Genomic DNA, 22,744 nt, shown 5'->3' with positions numbered 1-22,744 from the left:
GATCTAAGTTTCCATTTACATGAAACAAGTTAGTACGGTAACAAAATAAAGGGACAAAACACTAAAGTACAGGTAAATAGTAAAAGAATTGCAGAAGAGAACTTCGATTTGACAACAATATGACATTTCATGTCAGTCTTCGTAGTTTATATAATACCATTTCCCTCTCTCTCTCTCAAACGCCTCTTCAAAGTTCACCAAATTGATTAATCTCTCTGAAGTCTCCTTCGTTCTCTTGTGAATTTTTTTTCCCCATAGTCATTCTTTTTTTCACATTTAATTTCTTTATTTCAAATCAAATCAGTCGACATGACGTCATGTTACCACCGCTTAACGGCCGGTCAAACGTTGCCCAACATTCCGGTTCAACCGCCGAAGATAAAACCAACGGCATCCAACATTCCCCTCATCCCTCCTCGGCCCTGCATGAATCAGCGGCCGGTTAGAATCGTCCTGCGTTTGAGAAAGTGTTGGAGAGTGGAGGCGGTGGGGCCGGTAGGAAGATCGGAAAGTGGAGATGGCGCGAAGAAGGCGGGACCCGGAGCAGGGCCAGGGCCAGGGCCGTGCTCGTATTTGGTGGGGAATCAAAGGGTGGGAGATCGGACGGTGGAGACTGGGAGGAGAGAGAGGAACCGGGCGGTGGAGGTGGTGGTTGCAGCGGGGGTAACGGTGGTGTTAGGAGTGGGGAACCGGGTGCTGTATAAGCTGGCTTTGGTTCCTCTCAAGCATTACCCCTTCTTTCTGGCTCAGCTCGCCACATTCGGGTACTCAAAAACTCTGTTAATATTAATTTGTCTTTTCTTTCAAATTGTTGTTTCTTGTTTAGTGTGCTCGTGTTTTTTGACTTTTCTTTTTCTAAGTTGTGCTTCTGCCAGAGCTTCGTTTGCTGCTTCCACGTTAGTAGTTGTGTTTTATTAGGTATGCCAGTAGTGGTAAAAATTTAACGAAAAAATTTCTTCTTTTCTAAAGGCCTATCCTTGTCGCGGATGTCCGATGCTTAAGAATTTTTTGAACAACAGAACATGTGAAAAACATGTTTTTGTTTTTTTTTTTTTCTGGTTTGTGTTTTCCTCTTTGCCAGTTTGCCTATTGACAGCAATTACTGAAAATAACTTTCTGTTCGGGAAATTTGTCCAAAAAACGGGTTCCGTTTCAGAAAATATGGTACGTGTTTTTATTAATTTGTAATAAATAGTTAAATATTTATTTAAAATAATTTTTTACTTATATAAAATATATAATATTTTGGCATTTCTTTTTTCAGATGGCAATTGGTAGTACTGTGTAAATCAAATTTATAGTAATATGTTTTATAGGGAAAATTTTTTACATTTATTTATTTTGGATACCTATAGGAGTAGAGAGAATCTTTAATTAAAAAAAAATCGGATGGAATAATCTCACCTGAAAATAACGAACATTTATAGCCAAACTTGGCTGCTTGCGCAGGGAGAAGCAGCCAAAAACTATAATGGAGTGTTAAACTAGTCTAATTGTCCTCTAGTGCCCAAATCACTGTTCCCGAGTCATCTAACTTTTCAATACCCCATGTCTTATTTTCCCCCAAACAAAATATCCTCTCATTTTTTTCTTCTTTTTTTTTTACTGCTACTACTACTACACCATTGTACCAACTCTTTTACTGTTATACTAAGAATTTACTTTGTGTTGAATGGTATCTATCAATTTTGTCTGTTAAAATCTTGAAATATTCGAATATAAAAAACAATGTCATTACTGAATTAGTTATATCTTACTAATTAATATATATATATATATATATATATATGTATATGTTAATAATTAATTAGATCATTTTTGTCTAAGCTTTTGCTTTGATAAAAGAAAAGTGTTTGAGCTTTAGCTAGTTTGCATTGCGCATTTTTATTCCAAGAGATATTGTCGAATTAAATAATCTAGAATGTTAGTTCAGTGACCATCAATCGTTACTTAAAGACTTTAGGGGAAATATTTGTGATTTTGCCTTTTGTACCCACTTAACTTGAGTAGGGAATATTCTCTGAAAGAGCAATGATGAATTTAGCTTTATAATTTAAATTATGTGTAAAGCTATAGAGCGGCATGGGTTTGCATGATTGACCTTGCTTGCACATGGCTTTGGTTTGTGCATAAGGAAAATGTTACACTACTTTTAGCTGGTTCTCTAAGCTTGAAATCTTTAATCATGTGAAACTAATATGATTTATGCATGTGATTTTGATCAGATCATCTTTGATTTATTTAGAATATTATCTTAGAATAAGCTTATAATCTTTTTGTAGCATCTTTTGTGGAATATCAAAAGTTTCTAATTCCTAATCTTCTTATCGCATTTAAATACGAAAGTTGATAGGAGAAAATTAATCCAAAAAAAAAAAAAAAGAACAAAATAGACTTGAAAAGGAAATAATTTGGTCATATTGACCTTTACAAGTGGTGGGTTTAAATGGAATGAGATCCATAGGGGAGAGATGGTATAATTAGTCAAATACAAAGGAGAGAAGGAACAAAAGATGGTAGTGCAGCACCACACATTGATTTCCATTTATTGAAAAAGGGATTGATATGATATCATTACCTGGACTTATTAGACTTGTGGTGGGACAAGGTGGCACCTTTACCTTTATGTTAGACACTGCCCCATCTAGAGTGGCTTTCGTCTTTGATTTTGGTTTGTGGTCTTGGATCAGCCTTTTCCTTTTAGGCGTTTAATATATATAGCAGTGTTTATTTTGTTTTTGAGCAAATATAACAGTGTCTATACCTTATACTACTTAATCTCAAATAACTATTTAGACTTTTATTGAAACTAGTCACTTATTTTTCATGCATGAGTAGTCTTTTTTATTAACTTCTTCTGAATTGTAGTTCTGAGTATTTTTTTGTTTGTCCACATTACAGTTTGTAATGAAAAGAAAACATATTTTTAAATTAAAAACTTTTTCTAATTATTTTAAAATGAATTTATAAGTGTATGTAGGGCAATAACAATTATATCAATGAATAATGATATTAAATAACTTCAACAACTTTGATACACTAGTGTTTTGTGGGTCTCAGTTTATCTTCATAAAATGGTCACTACTCATACTAATATTTTAATATTAAAATATTAAAATATTTTAGACATTGTCTTTATATCTATATCTATATTACCGAAACCTCAATATAGTTATCAATTCTGACATTCAAGAATTATACACAAACATATATATGTAGGACCCAAATTTGAATTTATATTGTTAGACTATTTTATATATTTTAAATGATACATATTTATCATTTATATAAACATTTACACACACATGCATACACATTGTTATATTATCAATTTCTATATATTTAGTACTCAAATTTGAATTTATATTGTTAGACTATTTTATACATTCTAAATGTTATATATTGATCCTTTATTTATTTATTTTACACACACTAGCAGACACAGTATTTTGTTATTAATTTTTTAAAAAGGGTTATAAGTTTTAAATTATTTTTGGTACATAGTTTATAAGTTTTAAATGTGATACTGGTATATGCAACTATGTTAGAATTTTGAAGAAGTATTGAGTAAATTATGTGAAAAGCCCTACCTCTCTCACTCTTGATTTGTTGTTTTCCAGGTATGTACTTGTATACTTTTCCATATTGTATCTCCGATATCATGCCGGTATAGTTACAGATGAGATGCTTTCCATGCCAAAAGCTCCATTTCTTGCTGTTGGCCTTTTGGAGGCTCTTGCTGCTGCGACTGGAATGGCAGCTGGAGGTTAGCCTGTGCTCTAATGTCTTTGCATGTTGTCTACTTCACACAATTAAATTTCTAGGACATCTTTTTATGGTGATATTGGAATATGTTTTTCTTTATAAAATGACTCCTCATCCATTGATTTTGTTACTTTTTGAGATGAGATCTCTTTTTGGTTGGGGTCTTTAGCATCTTGGAAGATACAGTCCTGTACTAATGTAGGTGTTAGAAGTGAGATATTAGAGTTTTCAAAATTCTAAACAGTCCATGCTGATTTCTTAATATTATTTGAACATTTCTGTTTGTTGGTTGTAGCTCTTCACTTTCCTCAGAATATACTCTTTTGTATTTGTAAACATCAGTTTTTCACTGAAAAATTCACATAATTGAGAAATGCCTTTAACTTGATGGCTTTCAGACTTGTATCACCCTGTGTGAAAGTAGTTCCCTATATTTATTTTCTTCTTAATTCATGTTGAAGTAAACATGATTCGTAGGGAGTAAATAATAGAGTTTATATTGTTTTATTATTTTTTTTAGCTACTTATTTTTTAATTCTAATTTTCATTTTTCTCAATCTTTGTTCAGCAATTCTATCTGGGGCATCTATTCCAATTTTGTCTCAGGTAAAAAACATTTATGTTCAACATCAAATGCAACCTCAATTTTACTAAAGCACTAGTGCCTTTATTGGGCCAAAAATGTTGCTTTCAACTATGAACTGCTAAAGCCAAAAGTTCTTGATCTGAAGGCCGATATTTCCTCTCTGCCTCAGTGAGAGAACAGGAAAAGAAGACGGTGATTAGGAAGGTTTTGAGAGAAATAATAGCTAAAATAAACTTAAAAACAACCATGTATACATGTGACAAAGCAGAACAAATCTGCTGGTTGCTTTTTCTATTTGTAAGGGTTTTTAAGCTCTAAATTTTTACTTGAGGATTTTAGAAAGAATGTAGCTGGATGAGCTCAACTATCACATAATTCAGAACCTCTCCAAAGTTATTGGCTAGAAACATAAAAGCTGAAGGAGGAAGATGTGTTTCCATTTCATATTCATCTAAAGAATAGTTGACCTAGGTCTCCCATAATCTGATGAGTTCCCTTTTACAGATTTCAATTTAGAAATTTGTTGTCAAGCTCATTAGAGCTTGTGACACTAAACATTTTTATGCATAAGCACTGATTAGTTACTTTGGTCTATGACTTCTGCAGACATTTCTTGTGTGGCAAATTCTCCTGTCCATTATTTTTCTTGGGAGGAGATATAGAGTAAATCAACTAGTTGGATGCTTTCTTGTAGCTGTTGGTGTAATTATAACTGTAGCAAGGTAACTTATAACTGTTTCAAATCCTAATCTTAGATTGATACATCTATGAATTTTGTTGTTGCAGTTTCACTTTCGAGACGTCCCCTCAAACTACCTGGTTTGTAGAGGGCCCTGAAACGGAATGAGAGCCAAATTCTCTAGGCAAGAGAATTTGATTTAGAGTTTTAAAACTTAATAGATAGAATAATGTTGCCTTTTCTTAGTGGATTTTAATTGCAGTAAGTCTCATGAAAAGTAGCATAGTCTTATTGGTATAGCTGCATGGAGAAAGTTTGGTATAAAACTTGAGGCTTTGAAGCACCTTTAAGATGATTAAAGCAGAATAAACAAAAACACTAATTGACAAGTTATTGCTCTGAATGTTTTAGGAGTAGAAATGAAATTTTAGACATATGAGCATTCTCAGTTGTCTTCTTGTATGGCAACCTTGGAAGTTGCAGGCCTCTGTTTGGGCTTGTAATCCAATTATTATAGCTGTCTGAATAGCTTTTCATTTTTAATGGTAAATTGAATTGTTCATTACTGATTGGCAAATGTGTTCTTGAAGGCTTGAATCAGTTTGAGGGCAAAGTGTTGTTGTATTAATTTGACAAGAGAATTAATCTGATTATGTTAAAAATGTGAGAAAAAGAAGTATTTAAGATGATATTTCCTGGTAGTGTCGATGTTGACTACTTCATCCATTTGTAAGGTCAGCTAAACTAGTCAATATTTTTCTTTTAGCATGATAAGTAATTCATATTGGTTTAGTGTAATTTCCCATGTGAATCTACTAATTTTGAAGACAAATCTGCATTATAGTTGCTGACATTATTTATGTTAAATTCAGATAATGCAGATATACTTTTATTTGTTGCAATGGTGGTGATTTGAGACACAGTCACTACCTTGTTATAATGTGTGACCTACCAGTTTGCTCATAATGATTGTTCCTATAAACGAAATTGAGAATAAGACTTATTGCCTGTGTTTTCTTCTGCAGTGGATCTGGCAGTGGTTTTTCATTGAAGGAAGCTGGCATATTTTGGAGTCTATTGATGATAGTTTCTTTTTTGTTGCAAGCAGCTGATACTGTGCTGAAGGTTGTTGGCTTTCTTACTGAAATCTAATTATTCCCAAGTTCTATTGTAATGCTTTAATATAACAGGTGATATTTTATTCATTTGCAGGAGGTAATCTTTTTAAACGCTGCAGAGCGATTAGAAGTATGATGTTTACTGTTGGAATATTTCCTATATCTTGTTGGTCAAATTGAACATAAAAAGCTGAGAAATATTTCTGTGAGTTCATGCATTGTATTAAAGATTGTTATCTTGCATTTATTGCAGTGTGGTTCTGTAGATCTATTTGTTGTAAATTCCTATGGATCTGCATTTCAAGTAAGTACCTTGTACTGAACTACAATTTTTGGTTCTGTGTCAATTTTTATTTACAGTCTCCTTTTTAATGGTCTTTTGTATGTCTTGGGTGAATGTTAATGTGATTGTACCATGTTTAGTGCAGGCATTGTTCATTTGCCTACTTCTACCCTTTTTATCGAAACTTTGGGGCATTCCATTTAGTCAGCTTCCAAACTATCTTAAAGATGGTGCAGCTTGCTTCTTGAACATTAGTGGTACCATATCAAGTGGTAAGCCATAATTGTTTTATTATCTACTATTTGTTGTAAAGGTCTACAGATTCCATTCTTAGCAGTGTAGACAACAATTGTATTTCAAATGGGAAGGCATAGTGTGCCATGAATCTGCCCATAAACTGCATGTGTCATAATGATGTAAGAAATAGAGACATATTTTAGAAAATTTTAATAGATTCTTGCACTACTAGAGGACTTGGATCCGGACTGATGGGCACACTTATATAGAGGTAAAGGTTGCTCATCATCAGAGCTTGGCTGAGATAGAAAAAGATACTGTAGACTAAACACTTTAGAAATACCAAATTTGAATAAAAAATCTTTATAAAGGTAAGGAACAAATGTGTCTTGTTTGACATAAAAGTAGCACCTGTGGAAATATAGAGGTTTTGAGAATGATAAAAATGTGACTTGTAGTATCAGTAATGGTAGCCTATTGCACCGATGAACTTCTTAAGTAGAAATCTATGATAAAGAGACAAAACCCAAGATCAGGAAAGGGGGATATTGTCACACATGCATAAGAAAGAAAGAATTGATCGAAGTTCTATTTGATACCTATAAAGTTGGCTTGCCATTCAGATTAACCATTCTATTTTCACATAACCTTGTGCTGTGACTAGATTGTGTCTTTAATGGAGCAAGTGATTGATTTAGTTACTTTGGAATTTCATCGGCTACAGGATGTGATGGTGCACCACTACTGCCATTGCTGTTTGTTATTGTCAACATGGGTTTTAACATATCATTGCTGCATCTCCTAAAGATATCATCAGCTGTGGTTTCTTCACTTGCATCTACTTTTTCAGGTATGTCTTTATTTTCCTCTGTAATCCCTTTTCAATATCGTTTTCTTGGTTGCAGGGATTTGGTCAAAGCTCCACTTGACCTATATGTTTGGGTCTGTGTCTACGTCTATATATATATATATATATATATATATATATATATATGTTGGTTTTAAACTTAAGCATGCACAAGTGGGTACTGCCAAGATTTTAGTGGCAAGATTAGAACCTGAAGCTTGCAGCATGCCAACCATTTTAATAGTGCTCAAGTGTTAGAAGTTAATTTAATAAATCTGATTTGCCAAGCATAAATGCCAGAATGCCACTCTAAAAAAGAGCCTTTCTCTTCCACAAATGCGTATAAATTATATAAGAATCTGTCGCTGGTTTGTATGACTGAAATTTTATTATGGAATCTGCATGGCAGTGCCTATTTCAGTCTATGTGTTCACGCTCCCGCTACCCTATCTCGGTGTTGCATCCTCGCTTCCAACTGGTTTTGTTGCAGGAGCAGTCGTTCTTGTTCTGGGGTTGCTAGTCTATGCTTGGTCACCATCTGGTTCCTCCAGTGCCTTGGCATAACCTTCCAGCTAGAATGTTATAATCAACTGCTGATCGGCATTAATCATCATTATTGCCAGAGCAAGCCAGGCCCTCCCCAACTGTCAGGAATACAGTCAAAGGAGGAAGGAGAAAGTTGCTTTTGTATGATTAATCTTCTTTCCCAAGTGTGCATCATGATCCCTCTGTATGCAAGTGGAGGTGAAAAAGAGGAAGCGAAAGGGTAAATGATTGTTGGGGAGAGATAGATAAGAGACATCCTGGATTCTAGTGATTAGAGAAAAATAGGAAATCCAAGTGTATTAATTTAAATAACAGAATGATAGTATGATTGTCATCCGAATAAAGGAGAATGATAGCATTATTGCTATTTGCAATTTTGAAAAAAATAAACAATCATTATTTATGCTTAATTACTGAAGCCAGTGACAGGTATTTATTTATTTAAAATTAATAAATAGAATATTAGCATTGACAAAGGTCTTACATAGAGATGTGAATGAGTTAAAAGTTACTCTCGAACTACTTGGATTTGAAAATATTTGAATTTGACTCATTTATTATTACTTTCTTAAATAATTTGTCTAAATAAAATTCAAAATTTTTTTTATACTAACTCGAGCAACTTATTAGCATAAATGAATTTCATTTGAAAATAGAGTTGGATAATGCTTAAAATTCGAAATCTTTAAGAGAGTTGAGATTAAACTTGTCATTGTATTGAGTCGGTTTGGTTTAATTATGCTTTTAGTGAACAAAAGAAAATAAAACATGTTTTACTAGAAAGTATTAGTGCAGTGTGGATGTTACATAATTGAATATAACAAAATATTATGGATCTCATATTGGTAAGAAATAAAATGAATTTTAAGTTTATAAGCATCGAATAAGTATGTTTTATGAGTTGAAAATATGAACCACCTACATAAAAATTTATAAAAATTATTAAAAAATACAGAGAAATTTAAACTTTGGGCCTAATTGAGCAACTGGAACTAGTTTGGGAAATTTAGAATGAGTTTGGGCCTGCCTGACTTTTTTCAGGTAGTTGGGCCTCACCTTTTTAATTTAAATTGAACAGGTGGGTCCTCTCTCTCTCTCTGTCTCTTTCTTTCTCCTACCAAGAGAGGAAAGAAAGAAAGAAAGAAAGAAAGAGAAAAAAACCTCTTGCCCGATAAATATCTACTAGGTTTTACGTATCTCACTGTTATCAATTTATTATTGCGAAGCTCTCATCTTCTCCGTTTTGGTTTTAATATTCCGTTTTTCTCTTCAGATTTTGAATAGTCGATTCGGTTTTCTCTTCTCTTTTGTTACTTCGATTCAGCTAACAGGTGTGTAACTAAGAACGCAGCTGTTTTATTTTCTCTATGTTGCGATGATTTAGACCTCTAATTGAACTTCTTCAATCAATTTATTTCTTCTTTTTTCTTTTTAATTTTTTTTTATTCCGGAAATTTAGAGTCTCTTTTAAGATATATGTTGTTTGGCTGCTCAGAAAGGAATTTAGGCAATTTAATTTAATTTAATTCTTGGTAGTTCTTTGAAAACTATGATAATATTGAAAGATTTGAAACCAAAACAGAGTTTTGATTGTAGCTTAGGGTTTTGTAAAACCTAGTTAGGGCTTTATTTAAATTTATTGAGTATTATATGATCTAATACTTCAATGAAACCTACAGATGTATGTATTCTGGTTGTGGAGTTTCATATTCAACTACTCTAGAAATAAAATTAATTGCACTGAACCTTTCAGCAGTGGAATGTAATCAGATACTTAGATGTAAATGAGGAGACTTTGTGATTTTTATGCTAATTAGGAGTACTTTAAAGTTGTCCTCAAAGCTATAAAGATTTAGGGATTTTCTTAATCAATCTGATAGTATCAAATAAAAAGATTATATAAGCTTTGAAGGGCGTGTGATTGTTTTGGCAACTATATAATAAGATTATAACATTTGAATGATTGAAGTTTGGATTTTTCTTCTTGTACTTTTCTTAGTGAAATATCGTACAGGCCATACTAGAAAGAAAGAGAGAAACTGCCCAACAAACATAAATTAATTAACAGCTCTGGGTTCATTTGTATACGTATTTATTCAATTCTAATCAAATATGATTTTGCTTTTTATTAATTGCTTTTGCCTTTTAGCAACTTTTGTGGAACCAAAAGGCAAATAGTAGAAGGCATAAAAACAATAACCAAGAAACAGCCAAACGGACCTTAATTACTAAATTTTTTTATTCATGTTGATTTGAGCAGGGTAATTGTTGCAATGGGAAAGAAAAAACAAGAGGAGAGTGGTGCAACTGCAAAAGTTAAGGGAAGCAGCAAAGATGTGAAAAGAGAGAAAATCTCTGTTTCAGCCATGCTTGCTAGCATGGACCAGAAACCTGATAAAACGAAGAAGGGTGCATCCTCTTTGACTGCTACTTCTGCTAAACCCAAGGCGAAGGGTCCAAAGGTTTCATCTTACACTGATGGGATTGATCTCCCACCGTCAGATGAGGAGGAGGAAGATTATGCCTCTGAGGAAGAGCAAACTCTGTCCAACAGGCACCAGAGGCAGGCCTTTAAGCAACTTGATACCTCCATAAGCGAAAAGGAACAGAAGAAACGTGAAAAGAAGGAAATGCTTGCTGCCCAAGCTGCCGAGCAGGCAAAACAGGAGGCCCTTAAAGATGATCATGATGCTTTCACGGTGGTAATTGGTAGTAGGGCTTCTGTCCTTGATGGTGATGATGAAGCAGATGCTAATGTCAAAGATATAACCATAGATAATTTCTCTGTGTCGGCTCGTGGGAAAGAGCTTCTAAAGAATACCTCAGTTAAGATATCTCATGGTAAAAGATATGGTTTGGTTGGACCAAATGGGATGGGAAAGTCTACCTTGTTAAAGCTTCTTGCTTGGAGGAAGATTCCAGTGCCGAAAAATATTGATGTGCTCTTGGTTGAACAGGAGGTGGTTGGTGATGATAGAAGTGCCCTTCAGGCGGTTGTCTCTGCAAATGAAGAGCTAGTAAGGCTTCGAGAAGAAGTCGCAGTTTTGCAAAATTCATCTTCTGCTCCTGGAGGAGAGGATGGCAGTGATCTGAATGGGGATGATGCAGGAGAAAGGCTCGCAGAACTGTATGAAAAGTTGCAGATCTTGGGTTCAGATGCTGCTGAAGCTCAGGCATCAAAGATTCTTGCTGGTTTAGGTTTCACCAAAGAAATGCAGGGTCGTCCTACTCGGTCATTTAGTGGTGGCTGGAGGATGAGAATATCACTGGCTAGGGCACTTTTTGTGCAACCAACACTTTTGTTATTGGATGAGCCAACTAACCACCTTGATCTTAGGGCTGTTCTTTGGTTGGAGGAATATCTATGCCGTTGGAAGAAAACATTGGTGGTTGTTTCTCATGACCGAGATTTTCTTAATTCAGTTTGCACTGAAATTATTCATCTCCATGATTTCAAGCTCCAGTTCTACCGAGGAAACTTTGATGATTTTGAATCAGGGTATGAACAGCGTCGTAAAGAGATGAATAAGAAGTTTGAAATTTATGAGAAGCAGGTAAAAGCAGCAAAAAGGTCAGGGAACCGAGTTCAGCAGGACAAGGTAAAAGATCGAGCTAAGTTTGCAGCTGCAAAAGAAGCGGCCAAGAACAAGGGAAAGGGCAAGATTGATGAGGATGAGCCTCCAGCTGAGGCCCCGAAGAAGTGGAGAGATTACAGTGTGGAGTTCCACTTCCCTGAGCCTACTGAACTAACGCCGCCACTTTTACAGATAATAAATGTAAGCTTCAGTTATCCTAATCGGAAGGATTTCAGGCTCTCAGATGTTGATTTGGGTATTGATATGGGGACTCGGGTAGCCATTGTTGGGCCTAATGGAGCTGGTAAATCTACTCTTCTGAACCTTATTGCTGGTGATCTAGTTGCAACAGAGGGTGAAGTACGAAGGAGTCAGAAGTTGAGGGTTGGGAGGTATTCACAACACTTTGTAGATCTACTGACTATGGAGGAGACACCGGTACAGTATCTTCTTCGTCTTCATCCAGATCAAGAGGGACTTAGCAAGCAGGAGGCTGTCCGGGCAAAACTTGGGAAATTTGGACTTCCCAGCCATAATCACCTCACACCAATTGCAAAATTATCTGGAGGGCAGAAAGCTCGAGTTGTTTTTACTTCAATTTCCATGTCAAAACCTCACATACTGCTTTTGGATGAACCTACAAACCATTTGGATATGCAAAGCATAGATGCTCTGGCTGATGCACTAGACGAGTTTACTGGTGGAGTTGTCCTGGTAAGTCATGACTCTAGGCTCATATCACGGGTATGTGAGGATGAAGAAAAGAGTCAAATTTGGGTAGTAGACAATGGGACTGTGACCACTTTTCCTGGTACTTTTGAAGACTACAAAGATGAGCTGCAGAGAGAGATTAAAGCAGAGGTTGATGATTGATGTGGCAGTTAATGCGGGCATTGAGTTTTCCATTTTATTTATATTTAGTCATATAAGTGCACTAAGACCTGCAATTTTCTCAAATTTATATTTCTTTTATATTTTTCTGGGGAATATGTGAGAGTCCACCTGTGTTGCGGATTTGTTTGAAATTCAGAGCCTGTTAATCTATGAATTTGGCAGTGTACACTAGGAAAAATGGAAGCTCAGTATGAGTTAATAAGTTATATCGAGTTATGTTTGAAATTCATATTCAGGATGTTAAAACTATTATATTTTTCCAGATTATGTAGCACAATAACTGTACCTGAATTACTTCTTTTCATTCCCTGTTGTATAAGTTCATAGATGAAAGTTGACTCTGCGTTTGAAGGTGTCATAATTTTTGTTACCTATTTTGCTTTAGTCAGAAAAGAATGGACTGGCGATGCGACTCAGGCTGCTTGAAATCTGCATTTGGCATTTCTATGATGAAACTTGTTTGAGAAATCGAGTAGCTTCTTCACCTAGCGTTGCTTTTGGTTGAGAGTCTGTCGGCATCCGACAAGCGGAAGATTCTGCAGAAATGCTTCTAGCTTTACTTTGGCTTATAACATTAGGGTCATTTTTCTTCTAAGTTTGAGTTTTGACCAGCTTTAAGTAAAAAATATATATTATTCAAAGATTAGACTAGCACATATCTTCTTGTGAGCTAGAAAGCAAGCAAGCAAGCAAGCTCATAGTCTCATTGTTAAGGTACATGGAGAAGAAACATGACTCATGACTGCTTTTTGGAACTAAACATGGAAGACCGTATACTTGCGTGTTCTTTGGACAACCTTTTTCAATAAATTGATGTGGGCAACCTTTACATATATTCGTATAAGTAATGGATTTTAGTAATTAAATATATATATATATATATATATATACACACACCAAACCGAAACCGTTACTTAAAAGCAGTTAAGGGGAAAAATATTTATTGAATATCGTGAAAAGGACACGTTTGACAAAACACCTTCACTTACTATGGATATTTAGGAACACAGTCATCATGGCAATATCACATTAACTCACTACAGAAAAGTTTTTTTAGTTTATTGGAGATGCTATTTTTTTTAAAAAAAAAAATCTTATTGGACCTTCACATAAAGTTTGGATCCCCAACAAAACACGGTAGCCTCTCCCCATGGATTTGGAAAATCAAAACAGAGACGGAATCTGATGGGAACCGCGCTCAAAGTCAAGCGGGCCGGTGATATTTGTCCATTCTATCTACACAACTGCAAGAGTGAAGTGAGCTTAGCCTCAGCTCCACAGATTTCGATTTCATGGCTCATTCCTTAATTTCTCTGCTTTTACTCTCTTTTCTTCTTCTCTTCGCCTCTTTTCCCCGATCGCAGTCAAACCAGGTACTTCGATTTTTCTCTTCATTTCATTAACTTTAAAGTGAATAATATTGAAGAACTTAAGATGTAACACAAATCAATAAGCTTTTATTTATTGTGATTACGTTGAAGAAATGACTGCTGTATAATTCTTCCTTTTTTGGCAAGTAGATAAAAGAATTTGGGATAATATTGAAAAAAACAGAAAGAAATTTTGATTTATACTAAAGCTTTCAGGATGATTTGGATAGACTTCCCGTTTAATTGTTTTACTTTAATTTTATTATTTAACTAACAAATAAGTCTAAGTGTGACAAAATTGATTAAAGTGATCGCGTATGTGTTGAACTTGGAGCAGTTTTGTGATGCTGGGATTGGATATCGTGAGTCAACGTGTGGGATTTCGCCATCATCGTCGTCGTCAAAGCTGTTGATTAAGGGAGGAACCGTTGTGAATGCTCACCAGCAGGAGATAGCTGATGTTTATGTGGAAGATGGCGTTATTGTTGCTGTCAAGCCTAATATCAAGGTAAGATGTTCATGCATTTACATTAGCAAATGCAGATTTGTGAAATACTGTAGTGAGATTGGTCATTTCAATTACAGACTTGAACCTGCTTTTTTCAATTCTTTACAAAGGACATGTTGCACTGCTTATGATTTTGTTATTGTAAGTTGTTACATCTTCTGAGCGATTTTCAAACTATTAGAAATTATTGTGAAATCTAATGCTGATTTTTCATTGCATAAATGCAAGCTAATTAACTATTATTTTGAAGTGAGTTTAGAAATGTTCCCAAGCAAAGTTCTTACTATAATTTATGCTGTTGTTTGCTCTTCATGTTTAAATTTATGATTGTGGTTTATGATTCTATATATATTCTGAACTGTTTTTGCAGGTTGGGGATGATGTTACCTTGCTTGATGCCACTGGAAAATACATCATGCCAGGTTATCTCCTTGTACCATGACTAAATGATAGGTTTTTGACTTTTTGTGGAATTTTTAACTGTGGATATAATTGAAGCAAATAACAAGAGATGTGCTCTAAAAAGCTTTAAGAAGATGTTTGAAGAAGATTAATTATGTACCATCAATTTCTGTGCATTTTATGTCATTTCAATTAATTGAATTTTCTGGAAACTAAATGCGAGGAACAGGCTCTTCCGTTATTTTTTCTGATTATTGTATTCATATTTCCTATTCTATCTCTCTCTCTCTCTCTCTCTAAAAAAAGAATTACAAATCCTCTAAAACATGAATCTATCTGTCTAAAAAGTAACTTTTCATGTGGCACCGGAACAAGATTTGTTAATTTTAGACTTGTACTTATGGAGGATGTGGGCCTACATATTTGATGAGTCTAATATATGTATACAAATGTAACAATTTATCATGTAGAACTTTCATATTCATTATATTGTTTCTTTTTGGCATGTAATGAATCTTGGTCAGCTTATAACGTTGTATTCTTGCCTCTCATGATATTGTTTATGTTATATATTTTTTAGGGCGTTCATTTCTGTCAATGTATTCCTTTCTTTGTAGCATAATATCTACATGAATTTTTAATATCATACTTAAATACATAATTGCTTTGTGTTGGTTAATTTTGACCTCATCAAGGGCTTTGTGAAGTTATTTCCAGATTTCCTGAAACCACAGTAGCTAAAGATGTCTTGTTATGTTCCACCACTTCACTAGCTCTGTAATGTTAACAGGAGGAATTGATCCTCACACGCACCTAGCTATGGAGTTTATGGGTACTGAGACGATCGATGACTTCTTTAGTGGTCAGGCTGCAGCATTAGCAGGTGGAACAACAATGCATATTGACTTTGTTATACCAGTTAATGGTAGCTTGGTAGCAGGTTTTGAAGCCTATGAAAGGAAAGCAAAGAAATCTTGTATGGATTATGGTTTCCATATGGCAATCACAAAATGGGATGAATCAGTTTCAAGGGAAATGGAAATAATGGTTAACGAGAAAGGTAAGATTCTTTATTTCAGACTTCATAATCTGTACTTATTACAAAATTTGTAGTAGATAGCTGAATGAAATCTAGTAGTGTACTGATGTAATTTTTACAACTTATAGGCATCAACTCTTTCAAGTTTTTCATGGCATACAAAGGGTCTCTCATGATAAATGATGAGCTTCTACTGCAAGGACTGAAGAGGTGTAAGTCTCTTGGTGCCTTGGCTATGGTCCATGCTGAAAATGGAGACGCTGTATTTGAGGGACAGAAGAGAATGATTGAGCTTGGTATTACTGGTCCAGAAGGGCATGCCCTTTCTAGGCCTGCAGTGGTAATTCTTGAAATGCATTCTTTAATTTTGTTAATTTGGTTTTTCTGCTGGTAGTGCTTGCTCTTGCTTTCATATTCTACGTTGCTAGTCTTAATTTTGGCTTTTTGAAACTTTTGGCAGTTTGTTAAATCTTGGTAAGTGGTTAATCTCTCTTGATCATTTAATGCCTCTGATTGTATTTTCATTTCTGATTGTATTTTCATTGCTCTTTTTAATGAATCTCATTATAATTTCCAATCACAAGTGGGGAAAGATTTTTTTTCCTACCGTAACCACTGATGGCAAAGATCAGCAGTGACTGGGATGTCAAAAGGGTGAACTTCAAATGATATGCCACTTCAGAGATTAATCAAACTTATGCATACTTTTTTTTCCCTTTTAATCCTTTTATTTATTCATGTAGTAATTGGGAAACATAGTCTCCTAGAGTGCACTTAGAGATATGTATCTGTGTAGTACTTTTCTGCCATATTTTTCCTACAAGATTATTAGGTAATTACAGCTAGTAGGAGCCAAGAACTACTTGCATCTGCTCCCTTTCCTTTCAAAAAGGGAACTTAAATGTCTAAGAAAGGATAAATTACGGCTCAATGTTCACTATTTTTTTTTGAAAGACATGTTCACTATTTTAGCAGATTGCATCAAGCTGTTTGTGTATTATTGGCTAAACTCTTATCAGATAGATGGTTCTTTCTGTTTATTTGTTCTTTTCCTTGAGAATACTTTATTCCGTGCACCTTTGAGCATATGTTATACTCATGACTTAGCCTTCCCATTTAATCTCCTTGCAGCTAGAAGGTGAGGCAACTGCTCGAGCAATTCGTTTGGCAAGGTTTGTGAATACGCCTCTTTATGTTGTCCATGTGATGAGCATTGATGCCATGGAAGAAATAGCTAAAGCTCGAAAGTCAGGTTTTAAGTTCGCTAATATCTTATTCTATTTTCGTGATACATCTCTTTATGTTATCCATGTGATGAGTAATTAGTTTGGCAAGGTTTCTGCAGAAATAACTTGATGCTTTTGTAACCATACAATAAACCCTTCAAAAAAGTAGTATGAATTATCAAAACAATATGATTTTCCCATATTTCCTTTTTCTTTTCCTTTTGTGCATGTAACTTTTGATGCATGTTGGTAACTACATACTGGGGTCTGTGCATACATTATAGCACTGCTTGGTATCACCTTCAGAATTTTTCTGATCATCCAACTACCATGGTGATCCAAGATCATTCTTATTGCTGATCTTGGATTATCATGTGTGGTATTGAATTATGCAATCACATGGGAATCAAAGTCACATAAGGACATACTTGTTCCGTAATCTTCATTACATGGCTTGTTAATCTTAGATTTCCACATTTTATTATTCCTTTGACATTGATCTGATATCTTAGTGATCAGTGATTTGGATCACCAAGGTCTTATCAAATATGGTTATCACATGACTGAGTAGCATATTGCTGCTAGTTTTGGGGTGACTGCCTCTTATCAGAGACCACCTATACTTTTAAGGTGCTGTAACTAAATGAATTAGGGTTTGACTAGAAGAAGAAGGGTAGAAAATAGAAATTATGCACTCATTAACCTAAAGTCCCTGTAATTAAGCAGAATAAACTATTTCCTATACTTTGAGTTGGTGTAAAGATTCCCATCATGCTCAGTTAGAGCTATTTTGGAGACTTAATTTGGAAACATCCTTCAGGGAGGAGTTTATGACAATATAAATGGTGCCGTATAAAAATATAAAAAATGTTGTCTGTTCAAAACTATCATTTTTTAAGTTAAGTTAATTGACATGCTATTCTGCAAGTCAGGATTTCATGGGTAATGGCACCCAATAATTATTTACTGGTCATATAGTAAAATTTAATCCCTGAGGGTGTTTCGCTGCAATGTCATAATTCCTGCAGACGTTGTAGTTAATAAACTGACCATTTTTACTTGAACCCAGGTTCTTTTGCCTAGGATGTTTAGAGCAACTTTGTGTTGCTATTCATAATTTGTCTGAATAATCTTATCTATATGAGAAATAAAATTTATTATGTTTTATATGTTCTGTTTAAAATTTTCTCGAGAGTTAAAAGTCATTCTACTTGCTGTAAAAAATTTGGACATAGATAAATTGTTTTCTTTCTAGGATTGTTTTTTTCAAGTTTTGAGAGTGGCTACTTTTTTGGAAAGTGAAAGGACCATTTCAGTTCACCCCCTTCCAAACCATACTTTGGTGGGACTATAACTGGTAATGACCTTTGTGGGAGGTAGATTTGTGAACCGGATTGGTTAATAACATTTTTTCTGTTACAGGGCAGAAGGTTATTGGAGAGCCTGTGGTTTCTGGATTGGTCCTTGATGATTCTGGGCTTTGGGATCCTGACTTCATCACTGCAGCAAAGCAAGAACCTTACCTCATCATTTTCTCTTTGATCATATTCAATCAAATATAGAAGTATTTTGAGGTGTTATGTTCTTCTCACATTTCAGGTATGTCATGAGTCCTCCTATAAGGGAATCAGGACATGACAAGGCTCTGCAAGCTGCCCTTTCAACTGGAGTTTTGCAGGTCTCTCTTTCATCATTGATTTATGTAGTTAAAAAATAAATACCTCACTTTAGGGACATTAGCGGCCATATAAACTCCTGGATTCTAGTTTCTTTGGCCATCAAATCAAAAGGTTTCCGAAGCCTGCTGATATGAGCCTTTTGGCAACTTGATTTGTGATAATTCTTCTACCGATCTGGCAGAAGAACTCAAATGACAAAGAAGTACCTTTAATTTCTTCTTGCTCGTTCTGAGCCCGAAGAGCCATTTGTACAAATAAGAATCCCCTTTGATACATGATTGTCCTTCATATAGATAGATATAGGATCAATGGGGCCTCAAATGTCAGTCTGTAGAATTTAGTTAGCAACTGTAAACATACTTAAAGAGACATAAGAACTGCTATTGACAAAGGTTGAAGAGATTTTCTGAAGGTTTTTTTTCACTACTTGCAGCTTGTAGGAACTGATCATTGTGTCTTTAATTCTACACAAAAAGCTTTTGGCATTGATGATTTCCGGAAAATTCCCAATGGTGTCAATGGTAATATAAAACGGTTCCTGGCATTTGTGAATTGGCACTCTTATAATGACATGCTATTTAAGCCATCTCACATTGTGATACTCTTGGCAATCAGGGATTGAGGAGAGGATGCACCTGGTTTGGGATACGATGGTGGTAAGCTTTAGTAGACTTTTACCTCAATTTTTAAAATTAAACAATTGGATCTAGAGTCATCTTCTATAATAATTTGTTTTCTCAAATATGACTTTATTTTCCAGGAATCTGGCCAAATTTCTGTCACTGATTATGTCCGGATAACAAGCACTGAATGGTATGATTTCATTGGAAAATTTTCGTTTACAATAACCTCTTTGTCTGTTTTGTTTTCCAATTCATGTCATTAGAAGGACATCTGTTGATTCTGTTTTTGATAACTTAATATGTGCTTTTACCTGCCTGCATACAAAGCATATGAAACCAATTTTAATATCCAAGATTTTCCAGTGCCAGGATCTTCAATCTCTATCCAAGAAAAGGGGCAATTCTTGCTGGATCTGATGCAGATATCATTATATTTAATCCTAACTCGAGCTTTGAAATAAGGGCAAGCTCCCACCACTCTAGAACTGATACTAATGTCTTTGACGGTAGGAAAGGAAAGGTAATCTCAATCTTCTTAATTTATTCCATTTGCTGTGACCAATAATTCACATTTTCGTTTTCAATTATAATGCTAGAAGAGCCTTTTTTAGTTTAGTTTGATTGAATATGTTCTTGCACTTGTAAAGGCAAAGTTGGTTAGTCATGTCTTGATGATTAATTTATGCTTCCTGTTCTTGGAGTTTTCACTCTCTTGGAAACATAATCTTTTAACATTCTCCAAGCAATTCCCATTTCTTCAATATTTTACTGTCCTTGTTGTTCACTAGTTTGTGTTGTTACGGTTAAATGTAAGATAGTAATTTATGGTGTTTCAAGGTTTGGTTAAAATTGATATACAGTCATTCAAAGATCCTAAAAGTGTATTATACACTTCTTCTGGTGTTCTTATGATGTAGGACAGCTTGAAAAGGTTTGGATACATGAACAATAAATCAGCAACTTATGTTGGATAGATAGTTTAAGGTTTTGGAGGTTATTGTCTAGAGTTATTAGAGGGCAATATGGAAAACTACATGAACAGTAAATTTTTTGTGTGATATAAGATCTAGATTGGATGGGAAAATTCACTTGTTAGAATGTTTGACATATAGTTGCTGTGGGGGTGCTGTGATTGGTACCTATATTTGGAATGCTAACTTTGAGGGTCATTTAGTTGGGTTATGCTAGGGATTTGATAGTTGAATTTTCTCTATGGTTCAAAGACAATTATTTACGGCCTATTTTTTATCTGAAGTGGTGCTGGCATTGTTTTATTAAAAGAAAATAATTAGGAAGAAAATTAGAAGTCATACCTAACCTAACCCATGGTTAGGGCATAACAAAATCCTAAAGTAAGGCACCATTTTTGAAAAATCTCTTACAAGTTTTCTTCATTAATTGAAATAATTTTAGTGCTTAAAAATATAGCTTTAGTAATTATTGTTTTACAAGGACTTTGGATCGAAAATAGTAAACATAAGACACCTAAATTGAGGTTACTATGCTAATAATTTTGAACAACTCATAATCTATAAAGAAAAGCTTCGTAACGGTAAAGAAGCTCAAGTTAGAACTTAAAATACTCGTACATGATAAGAATTTTCTACTAAACAAGTGAAATATATATTTAATTAATAAAATACTCCGACCTAATTAAGGTATTAAATTGGTCCAACATCAAATAATGAGCAGAAAGTTCAATTTTGGTTGACATCTTGATCGCAAACATCAGCTTATCAGAATGATACTGCCAAATGACAATACATTTACCGAAACTGTTTGAGTTGTTACAAGTCGAAAGAAGGTTTTATATAAGGTGTAGGATCACTCCTTATCAACTAAGATATGTTGAGTTGTGATTTTTGTCCTGTTAGCACTGGTACTTGGTCCTATCTGTTTGCTTTCTCTTCCCCTCAAATTTTCCTATCTATTTATATCTCCAATATTCCTTCATGTGTAATCATTCCAATTATCTATATCCAATATTCTGTGTGTATGCACTTGGGTCCAAGCACTCATTTTCATATGTATGCATTCCGAACATTGTCATCCATGTTAGGTTTTGAAAGGTTTCGATATGGTTTCTCAGGGAAAGGTTGAAGTAACAATTGCTGGAGGAAGAGTTGTTTGGCAAGATGATGAGCTGAAAGTTGTTCCTGGTTCTGGAAAGTATATAGAAATGCCTCCCTTCAGTTATCTTTTCAATGGGATTGACAAGGCTGATGCTAAGTACCTATCTTCCCTCCAAGCTCCTGTAAGGCGCTTTAACTCGGCATCTTAAATGGAAGGTACTTGTATATTTTTGTATTTGTAAATAAAATTAGAAGAAAATTACTCATCTTGAGTTTGAGCAAATAAAGTTAATAAGATTATGCAGAAATACTTTGTGTAACATACATGAATGCAACTTTGGATTTCAATATAGTAATCAATGTGTTGCACTTAATTTACGCATTTTTTTGCTTGGCAGAAAAAATAAATGGCAGAATAAGTATATGCACTGAGGCCACTTACATGATAATCATATTCAAATATTAAAGCTTCCTCTAGTTCATCACAAAAAGTTCAAATTTATCAATTTAAAAGCCAGAATCTGAAATGTGATTATAGCATTACACGTTTGAAAGTTTGGAGAATGGTCAGTTTACTAGGGCATCGAGGCCATAGTACAGCAATTTGTGTAAGTCATCTTTTTTCTCCTCTGCATGGGAAATACATTTAGGAGGATTAGAAATGAATATTTCAGCATTTTAAGTTTTACTGGATTATCATTATTATTATTTTTCTTTAATTCAAAATACTAATGAAGTAGCAATTAGAATTCCTTGCAAAGGCATAGTTCTCCATGTAAGAACCCTTGCATGTTAACCAAGGGACATGGATCATATACAATAACAAGAAAACTATGGTGTATGACTCAAGCTATGTGCTGCTCTCCTGTTTAACAACTCTACTTTTAGTCCATTATTGAATTCTCACTGCAAAAATTGAATGGATTATGATATTTCTTCTGTGGTAAAGAGAACGAGATCACCTCCTTTATTTATGATTGCCCTAGCTCTTGTAAAATTTGGAGCAGATGGTTTTGAGGTATTCAATTTAATAAGTTTTGTTAACTTCCTTTAATTGATTGATTGCTGTTTAATTCTTGTCATGTAAATGCTTTTATTGAGAAGTTCATTCTGTGGAGTGCTTGTGTTACAATTGTTTGTTGGAACCTTTGGAACAGATGTTCTTTAGCATTGTTTCACATGGCCCTCAAATGCGACTAGCTTTGTTGTTACTTGGATGCTGCTGTCTATTTAATTTTCTTGTGCTGACCCTGCTTTAGTGCTAAGAAAGGAGATTAGAGCAGTTTGCTGTTACC

General features: G+C 34.6%; 3 protein-coding genes across 4 annotated transcripts; all 3 read left to right on the top strand.

Annotated features, from left to right (window-relative positions):
• On the top strand, window positions 1–8,428 carry LOC18589975 (protein CLT1, chloroplastic). Of its 2 annotated transcripts, XM_018128369.1 has the most exons (10): window positions 2–764; window positions 3,621–3,766; window positions 4,334–4,371; window positions 4,958–5,073; window positions 6,056–6,155; window positions 6,243–6,278; window positions 6,402–6,452; window positions 6,577–6,703; window positions 7,393–7,518; window positions 7,925–8,428. In XM_018128369.1, the coding sequence occupies exons 1-10, from the start codon at window positions 310–312 to the stop codon at window positions 8,077–8,079; spliced, it is 1,350 nt and encodes a 449-aa protein (XP_017983858.1). In that variant the 5' UTR covers window positions 2–309; the 3' UTR covers window positions 8,080–8,428. The 2 variants fall into 2 exon arrangements, with proteins under 2 accessions (XP_017983859.1, XP_017983858.1); XM_018128370.1 differs by lacking the exon at window positions 6,243–6,278 and having other exon boundaries at window positions 1–764; window positions 6,056–6,156; window positions 6,400–6,452.
• On the top strand, window positions 9,155–12,836 carry LOC18589974 (ABC transporter F family member 4). Its single transcript, XM_007015199.2, has 2 exons — window positions 9,155–9,392; window positions 10,322–12,836. The coding sequence occupies exon 2, from the start codon at window positions 10,335–10,337 to the stop codon at window positions 12,507–12,509; it is 2,175 nt and encodes a 724-aa protein (XP_007015261.2). The 5' UTR covers window positions 9,155–9,392; window positions 10,322–10,334; the 3' UTR covers window positions 12,510–12,836.
• LOC18589973 (dihydropyrimidinase) lies at window positions 13,678–21,828 on the top strand. Its single transcript, XM_018128143.1, has 13 exons — window positions 13,678–13,903; window positions 14,238–14,408; window positions 14,779–14,830; window positions 15,601–15,870; window positions 15,978–16,189; window positions 16,981–17,101; window positions 18,498–18,585; window positions 18,675–18,753; window positions 19,188–19,275; window positions 19,370–19,410; window positions 19,515–19,567; window positions 19,741–19,897; window positions 21,467–21,828. Exons 1-13 carry the CDS (start codon window positions 13,823–13,825, stop codon window positions 21,656–21,658), a joined length of 1,605 nt encoding a protein of 534 aa, XP_017983632.1. The 5' UTR covers window positions 13,678–13,822; the 3' UTR covers window positions 21,659–21,828.

This window comes from Theobroma cacao, chromosome 9 (genome assembly GCF_000208745.1).
Source record: "Theobroma cacao cultivar B97-61/B2 chromosome 9, Criollo_cocoa_genome_V2, whole genome shotgun sequence".
NCBI lineage: Eukaryota > Viridiplantae > Streptophyta > Magnoliopsida > Malvales > Malvaceae > Theobroma > Theobroma cacao.
Note: the sequence above shows the minus strand (reverse complement) of the source record. Positions and strands in the feature narration are given on the sequence as shown.